Here is a 9,308-nt window from a genome sequence, read left to right as displayed (position 1 = left end):
GAATACAAATAGTTGGCAATAAGTTTATCGTTCCTCTGAAGTATGTTTTTCAAGCTTAACTCTTATGAACCCAACAATGGTTTGTGATAACAAACTAAGAAAAAATCAAAACTTAGATTTAAAAATGATATTAAACTAAAATATTTTTAAAATATATGGATGTCAATATCACATATTTTGAACTTCCTAGACGTTGTGTCTAGATATTATCCTATCAACAATAGTCACAATTTATATTTTCTTCAAAACATAGGCCCAAAACAAATAAAAAAACACAAGCTTAACTCTTATGACTTCAACAATAGCTGCAATGAATGCACCAACTAATGAATTATCAAAAAAAATTTAAAAGATTACCTCAAGTATCGAAGACAACTTTATTTTTGCCAATTTTGAAGATAGACTACATAAAAATAGGAAAAATTAATATATGTAAAAAAAATTAAAATATTCATGTAACAACATAGATAAAATATAACATAAACTATTATTGTTAATAAAATTGATATTCCAATTTGTGTTATTTTAAGAATCAAAGTTAAAGATCCTATAAAAATCAAACCTAAAGTATGTTATAAAAGTCAAACTTAAAGCTCCCACGTTCAGTGTCCCCCAAACGTTTCCAAGACACAGACACCTAAAAAAATGTTGAGACCCTTCCGCAAATAATGCCATAAAAAATCTACTACTTCAGTTTTTTTTAACTAAAATTCAATATGTATTTTGAGTTCTAATAAATTAGCCAAACGGTCTTGATAAATTAGGAGAACCTTGAAATAAAATTATGAAATTTTCTACATTCTTCACCCAGACCACAAAATGAGACACGAAAGCTAGAAGTGAACAAAACTTACAAAGTTTTTTTAAAAACATTTCAATCATTCTTATTATTAGCTTAGAGGCATCTTTTGGTCACATACTACCACCACTATGACTACATGGGTGCTGAAGTAAATTTTCCTTCTTGTTGATGATGAAAATAATTAATCCACGTGATATTTTTTCCTTTACTTTTTGACATCTACAATTAACTGAATGACAAAATTTTGTTTTGGCCTCAGCTTGTACAATTTTTAAGAGCCGAGTTTTGGAGCATCGGTGCTACAGAAACTAAAAAACACAGAGTTGATTGATTTGGAGCTCACCCTTGGTGCTACTACAACAAATGTTCTACTCGAGATGTTTTCGAGCCATTTCCATATTTTTATTAAGAATGAGGGATTAGAGAAACGTGTTGAGTTCTTTAACAGGAACATTTCTATAATCAATTCAAGAAAATATTTTCCCAAAAAAGAAGTGAATGATATCACTTGTTAAAAATAAAAATGTGTGCCTTTTGCAAATCAATTTTAATAATAACCTTATAGATTTTTGAACCAATTTTTCTCTTAGACAAATTAAAGCCTTATAAATTAGAACTAACTATAAGATGAACTCCTCTAACCTACACCCAAGAACTTCAAACTCAAATAGTTTAATCCTATAGTAATTAAATAATTGTTTTACTCTTTTCACCCATTAGCTACATAAACAAACAACGGTAATAATAAAACTCACGACTTTTTACCTATAAAATCCCAGCATTACACTACGAGGAATAGCTATAATTCGTCCCCATTTAGTACGTTGAATAAAATGTTATAAAACAAAAAATTAAAATTTTATCAAACGGACAAACTTAGACAAAAAGCTCTGAAATCCACGTGTCGACATGAATATTCCAACGAATAGTAATCACTAATTTAGATATATTAGATTTTCAACGGCTAGTTTATTCCAACGTCTATATCCCAGTCAGCCGATTATTTGAGTCGATTTTTCCAGTTCATTCTGTTCCTACAGCTAGCTACTCTTCTTCATCTGTTTGCACAAGGCTCTTCCGAGTCTTTCATGCATTCATAGGCTCGTAAATTCTGAGGAGTCACAATGGACAGAATGTGGAAGAGACCCAATAACAGCAACAGTAAAAACAATCCTCCAAGCCCATATGTGCAAAGGTTTTGTAAATCTGCACCCTGTTCACCTGCAAAGGCTTTAGTTAAAAAAGCCATTAATGGCCCTGCTAGAGCTGATTCTTTCCACGTTGTGCATAAAGTACCTGCCGGGGATACTCCATATGTCAAGGCCAAGCATGTACAGGTATGCAGCCATTTTGGCTATTTATCTTTTATGGGGTTTCATTCATGCTTTAATTTTGTTGTATTTTGGTGAGTTGTGCTACGAGTCTGTAAGGGTTTTTATGCATGCCATTTTGGTTGTTTATGTGTTTGAGGTTTCATTTCTGCTTTGATTTCGTTCTATTTGGTGAACTGTTGTACGAGTCTGTAATGGCTGTTCATCCTTTTAGGTCTCTTTTCTACCTTGATTTTGTACTGTTTTGGTTGGGGTTTTACATATCAATAGGAGTTTGTAAGGGATGTTTATGTCGATGTCTTGAAGTGGTGAAGGTTTTCATGTTTTTGCGAGGCGCATCTAATCTTTTTGTAAATATGCTTTAAAATTTAGGAGAGGTTGGAAATAATACATGCAAATGGTTATCTTCCTAGTTATGCTCTGTTCTGTGAATTTTGGGGCTAACTGTTCTTGATTATATAGTTTAGAAATATTTATTAAGATTTGGGATAGATTGAAAAGAATGATTGCAAGAGGGTTATCTTCCTAGGTATGGTCTATCGTTGGAATTTTTGGGTTATGTTTTAAGGGGATGCCTTTTCCTTATTGCAGCTGGTGGATAAAGAGCCTGACAGAGCAATAGCTCTGTTTTGGGCTGCAATAAATGCGGGAGACAGGGTAGATAGTGCTCTGAAAGACATGGCAATAGTCATGAAACAGCAAAACAGGCCCGAAGAAGCAATTGAGGCCATCAAGTCACTGAGAAACCGTTGCTCTGATCAAGCACAAGAGTCTCTGGACAATGTACTTCTGGACTTGTACAAGGTAAACTAACTATCAGTCCCCAAATACTATCATAGATTTCATATGAGTATGGTGTCTCGTCTATTGTTTTAACTTGATGGGGTTTTGAACACATCTTTCCAGAGATGCGGAAGATTAGACGACCAGATTGCACTGTTGAAGCACAAGCTCAACATGATTCATCAGGGCTTGGCATTTAATGGGAAAAGAACCAAGACTGCCAGATCCCAGGGGAAGAAATTCCAAGTCTCTATAGAACAAGAGGCTACAAGATTACTGGGAAACTTGGGTTGGGCATATATGCAACAGTCCAATTACGTTTCTGCTGAGGCTGTATACCGGTAGGTACAATAGTCAAGATTCCTCTAGATTAATTAAGGCATCGTATGGGTCTTCTTATATATCTCCTAGTTCAAGTTTACCTTGGAATGTTCAGTCATGGCTTAACATTTCAGTTGTCTTCACTATTTATGAATACAGGAAAGCGTTGTCAATTGAACTAGACAACAATAAGATGTGCAATCTTGGTATATGTCTAATGCACCAAGGAAGGGTTTCTGAGGCCAAATCAATGCTACAGAACGTAAAGCCAGCATCTGCAAATGGGCCATGGGGACTTGATTCTCACTTGAAGTCCTACGAAAGAGCCCAGGAAATGCTAAGAGAGCTTGAAGGGAAACCCACCAATTATAATCCCCTTAAGGAAAGCTCAGCCGTTGAAAGCCTCAAAAAGTCTGTGTGGCAATCCCTGCCATGTCCATGGAAGCATGCTGAAAGTCATCCGAATGAAGAAGAGAAACCAAATCCTGTCTCTGTTGATTGGGACGCCACTGCACTCCATGCAACATCTGGATTTGGACCATTCCCCTGCACTGATTGGGACTCGGACAAAGATGAAGATGGTTTCGGGAATGAAAATATGAATTCAACTAGCAAAATCAATACATCAGCTTCCTTTCAAAGCAGGAACTCGTTTTCATTTGCTCAAAATACAGAAATCTTGAGCCAAAGGCTTGATAAGATTTGCTTGAAAGAAAATGGTATTGCGAAAGGCTCAGGTCTGAATATTGCAGCTCCACCATTTATCTCTAAACATGTCTGTCAAGGAGACCAGCAGTCCTTATTTTCAAAAGGGTTCGGACAAAACATTGATCAGAGGGCATTTGTTGCATCAATGGGAAAAAATGATTACTCTAGGATGCCATTCGAGGAAAAGAGAGTCTTGGGTACAAAAGCAAAGAGACCTATATTTCCAGATCAAAGCTTGGAGAATGAAACAAGTTCTTCATATGTTGAGCAGGCAATGGAGAATGAAATAATGCCTTCTTTTCTAGGCCAGAATGTGGAGAGTGAAATAATGCCTTCTTTTCTAGGCCAGAGCTTCCAAATTAGTTTGGAGAGTGAAATAAACCCTGGCATAGCAACAAGGCCTTGTTCTGCTGGCCAGAATTTGCAGAATGAAGAAGCAAGGCCTTTTTTCCTATGCCAGGGTTCGGACATTGAGTCAAAATCTTCTTTTCTAGGCCAAAGTTTGGAGGAAACAAGGCCTTCATTCAATGTTAGCCTGAAGAATAAAACAAGGCCTGCAACTAGGAGGTCCTTGTCATTTGAGTCCATTGGTGTTGATCTTCCTCCTTTGCCAAAGAAGACCATGAAAATTACAGAGGACAACAATATTGCTGATCCATGGGATACTTTGGGATTCATTGAAGCTCCAGATAGCAAGGACTTTGAACAAATGACGGTACCTGCCTTCTCTGAGGTACCCAATTCAATCCATCCTGCTCAGCAAAGGAAGTGTCATGGCCGCCTTAGAGTCTTTCAGGAGATGACACTTCCCTCAAGCCCTAAGGCCTGAACTAAATTGTAGTGTAGGAGCGCATGCTCTCCCTGCATAAATATTGTTTTTCGCACTTCAATCATAAGCGATTATTTGATATGATGTTAATAGTGTAGTATATTTAGCTTTCTGGACATTTCCAGAGGGCGTGAATTTTCTCATATCAGGAGAACCAAGGATTGTAGGCCGGCCTAACAGAATCAGCGGCAAAGTTGTGAAGAATGTTTGATAGCACAAAAGTGCTCATACAAAAATATTTATTCATTTATTCATTGAAGTGAGGATTGCTGATATGTATGCATCCAAAAATATATGTAATCTATTATGTGTGTCTTGATTTTATTCAGATGGGTTGGTTTCTGTATATAACTAATGTGTAGAGTTTTGAAAGTAGTTTAGTTGTTGATGCCATGACTGCTCAAAACTTCTTGGCACTGAAACATGTTGAACACAAAGCAAAAATCTTCCTACTTCTAGTCATGGTAATGTTTTATGGTAATGGCCAGATGTTTTACAATCTCATTCCAGTTATCACCATAAAGTCCTGAAGCTTCGAGGAGAAGCCAAGTTTCTTAGTCGGACCGTCATTAACACCACCTACTCTCTCAGTCAGAAATTCCGTAGGTACAAAATTTGTTGATGGCATTGAACACAAATCCAAATTCTTCCTACTTCTGGTGACGGTAATGTTTTATGAAACAATAAGCTTGACAAGAACTGCAGCGAGGTCCAACGAAAAACATTTGGAACAATTTCACCTTCAATGTTCACCGTCTAACCAAAGATTGATGACCCATTTCTCTGAACCAGTTTATTTGCGTCATCTGGCATTGTATGGACCTGATTTCCTCGTCTGTTTACATATTAGTAAAAGGATTTTCACGTTACTCACTACATTGTCCGTTATTTCTATAATTTTTTTAGAAATAAAATTGTTGTCGATGGGTCAAATTCCTTACAATTGATTTAGGCCTAGCATCATTGTTCTTTGTAGCACTGGGATTTGTGGGATTTGTTGAATTGTTTCAAGGAGCGCCAGTTTAAGTTTCTTTTACTAATACTATTTATAGGCTGTGTTTAATATGTTTATTTTGTTTTGAAACTGATAGCGTGTCTTTTTTTAATCAATTGTTTCGAACAACAAAAACAAGGAGCATAAGTGCTAATTTAGGTCATGCCTTTAGGGTCCCTTTGGTTGCTGGTATGTATGAATTGAAAATTAGAATAGAAAAATGGAATGAGAATGGAATTAAATTATTATTTTTTTAATAAAAAAACAGATTGGGAATAGGAATGGCTATTCCAGTTTCAACTATTTTTTAGCATAAACATATGCTCATTTTAGGGGCAAAATTAGAATATGTCTTCCTATTCCTACCTATTCCTAGTTCTGATTGAGCGTACCAAACAACGAATATAAAATATATTCTAATTTTCTCTTCCTATTCCAGTGCTATTCCAGCAACCAAACGGACCCTTAGTGTGCTGGGTTTTGAGGTAAGAGTCTAATCAAATTGTACATATAGAATTTTGAACATTTAGTAACGATGACATATTCATAAACTACAAGCTTACTAAACATTGTACACATATTAGGTGCATACAAAATTTGATTTGGTGAAGGAAAGATTAATGAAGAAAAGATTGCATATTGTGATTGATTTTAAATTTATAACTGATGATAATATCATAAAGGTTAAGTCACTTTTGCATAATTTAGAACTCGGTTGAATGTTTCAATTTGGGATGCAAAATAAACTATACATATTTTTGTTAGAAGTATTTTCATATTCTTACATCTTTAGAATGTAAATTAACTATTGCATTAATCCATAAACTTAAATTTACAACTAATAAATAATAAACGGTTTAAACATAAAACAATAGATAATGATAAGAGTAGAAAAATACCTTTTATTGTAGAGTAGATAAATATTAAAATTTAATTTATAATATATTATATAAAAAATTATTTTCTTATTAGAAATGTTAGTATAAAAAATTAGATCATCAATAGTTAACACTATTCACATATTTATATATCAAAAAATAAAAATACTAAAAAATTAAGAAATAAATAGTATTTATAGTATTTTTATCTATTTTTATAATATTATTAAACATTTTATATTTTCCAAAATGAATTTTTTTATTTTTCTTGGTGAATTGTATGTGGCAAAATTGTAGATGAGATAGGATTGTGACTGAGATGAGAACATGTAAAAGAAAAAGAAGTGATTAAGCTCTTTTAATGGTCTTGTACCATAGATAATAAATTGCATTAAATGATGATATGACATTTTTTTGCTAATTAAAGTTTAAAAATACTAATTTTTCATTGTCTTTTTTAAGAGTAGCCAATATAAATTTAAATAAAATCATTATTTATATATTTTAACTCACTAAAATTTACCAAACTTTACCAAATCCAACAGTCATTAAAAAATCTTGGAAGTGATAGGTTCAAATTATTTGTTGTTGGTATCAAACGATTCCAATAGTTCTCTGTCGTAGGCAGGAACTAATAATAATGAAAAATAAATATAATAAAAATTAAATACAAAAATAAAAGACTAACAAAAAATATATATAAATGACAAGGCAAATTAAAAAGAAGGAACAATCAAAGTCATATGGAAGGATCCTTCAGACTTACCATTGGATGAACAATAAAGGGTGTGTTTGAAGCAACTACTTGCGGAATGTACTCTTCTCGGACAAGGAGGGTGTTCTTAGATGTGCCCTAACAAAGAATGGTGAGTACAATATCAAGGAAGGTTATGCAACATCTTGAGAATATGAGGCCTACAACTAGAGCTTACAATTTTTGTTGGAATAATGTAGTGGTACCAAAAGCAGGGTGTTTTGCTTGGTTAGCATTAAAATAGTGAATTCTTACGAGTGATAAATTAACCATGCTCCGAAAAACACAACCTTTTAATTGTGTTCTATGTTGTGAAGAAATTAAAACAATTGATCACATGTTTTTAAATTGCTCATTTGCCACACAATGTTGGCAATTTGTTCTTTCAAAATTATGCTACTGTATGCCTCTACCTAACACTTTATGGGGTCTTTTTCAATCATGGCCATACTTGTTTTCAAAATCATTATTTCATAGCATCTAGAAATGTGTTCCTGTAGTTGTGGTATGGGCAATATGGTGGGAGCCTTCTTTGAGCCACTTGCAAGGTCAACTTGAGGTAAATATTATGGAGACTGTGAATACATGTTTGATAAATAACAGATGCAACCATCATTTTTCTCCTTAGGATGGCAACATGTTGAAAACATGGAAAGGGTTAGATATCCCAATGATAACAACTCCCAATCCTAAGGGCCAACAAGATAGTAGATAGAGCACCTATAAAATGGATTCCTCCTGGACATGGTTTCTATAAAATTAACTTTGATGGCTCATCCTATAGTAATCCAGGTCAATTTGGAATTGGGGTTTGGATAAGGGATCATGATGGGTGACTATAGGTTGTCAAAACTTGCCCATTATCTCAAGGTACAAATAATGTTGCTAAGGCACAAGTGTTGGTAGAAGGAGCAATATTGGTAAAACAAGGTGGTTACGAAAAAGTGCATATTGAGGGTGATTCTCTTATCATAATTAAGGCTTGCATTACAAAAAAAATACTAAATTGGAGGATTGCATACATCATGAATCGTATTTGGCAGCTTATAGACTCCTTTAGTAGATGTAGAATATCTCATGTGTACCGACAAGGCAACAAATTAGTTGATTATCTCTCAAATTTGGGGTGTGATGGTGTCAGTGTTTATTCTTTTAACCTGACAATAGACTGCCAATCATACCCCGCCATCAATGAATTGGAAAATGTGGAAAGATATGGATGAACTCGCATGTGTTTAATAAGTCCAAATTGCTATTAGGTTGAGGCAACAATTATTCCATCAAAGGACATACTGTTTGAGCCCTTTATTATTCCTCCTAAGTAGAAAGAAATGATCGAAGATGTGGATCAATTAATTAGGAAGGAAAAGAGGTGCTTGGATGTTGGAGCAAATTTAATTATGATTGGTGCATACAGTGTAAGAAGACATTCAAATTCCTTGTGTGCTGATGCTATAGCAAAAATAATTGGGTGCCTTGGCCTTGAGAAAACTATGTTTAAAGCAGGTAGTCTAGTACTGCTTGAGTGGTTTGTGGGAAGACATGGATCAAGGGTTAACATCTTTGTGCATCATTCTCATGTAGGAAAGTTGGAATGCATTAGAGATGGAGCCATTGGAATATTCCAAGCTCTTTATCTCAAAGCCACAAACGTGGGCCAACTATCTTTTTTCTAGATATTCAAGGGAGATCAAATTGCAATAAAATCAGTTCATGTACTTATTGTTGTTCAGGATATTAGCATTAAATATGTTTATAATGGTTGACATATTATCTTCACTACATAATAGAAATGTGAGAATCTCATTTCAAAGTTCCCCATAACTTTTTAAGTTACTAAAACTTGCATGAGTAGTGCTAAGATCACTTGCATCGAGTGATCACATAATTCTTTTGCTTGGAAGTGTG

The 9,308-nt window shown here is 34.3% G+C and overlaps 1 protein-coding gene across 1 annotated transcript; it reads left to right on the top strand.

The window, feature by feature from the left end:
• The first annotated feature begins 1,815 nt into the window (after positions 1-1,815).
• On the top strand, positions 1,816-5,098 carry LOC149568064 (uncharacterized). The gene is made up of 4 exons (XM_089821068.1): positions 1,816-2,139; positions 2,725-2,937; positions 3,040-3,257; positions 3,397-5,098. Exons 1-4 carry the CDS (start codon positions 1,927-1,929, stop codon positions 4,772-4,774), a joined length of 2,022 nt encoding a protein of 673 aa, XP_089677194.1. The 5' UTR covers positions 1,816-1,926; the 3' UTR covers positions 4,775-5,098.
• Positions 5,099-9,308: the final 4,210 nt, after the last annotated feature.

This window comes from Cupressus sempervirens, chromosome 3, assembly GCF_028749045.1.
Source record: "Cupressus sempervirens isolate cs-2001-9-10 chromosome 3, ASM2874904v1, whole genome shotgun sequence".
Taxonomy (NCBI): domain Eukaryota; kingdom Viridiplantae; phylum Streptophyta; class Pinopsida; order Cupressales; family Cupressaceae; genus Cupressus; species Cupressus sempervirens.
Note: the sequence above shows the minus strand (reverse complement) of the source record. Positions and strands in the feature narration are given on the sequence as shown.

What these genes read in the sequence shown, in the direction of transcription:
- LOC149568064 (XM_089821068.1), top strand. Translation starts at nt 1,927, where the DNA reads ATGGACAGAATGTGGAAGAGACCCAATAACAGCAACAGTAAAAACAAT. An exon ending in TACTTCTGGACTTGTACAAG is followed by an intron (nt 2,938 to 3,039) that starts GTAAACTAACTA and finishes ACATCTTTCCAG; the next exon opens with AGATGCGGAAGATTAGACGA. An exon ending in TCTGCTGAGGCTGTATACCG is followed by an intron (nt 3,258 to 3,396) that starts GTAGGTACAATA and finishes TTATGAATACAG; the next exon opens with GAAAGCGTTGTCAATTGAAC.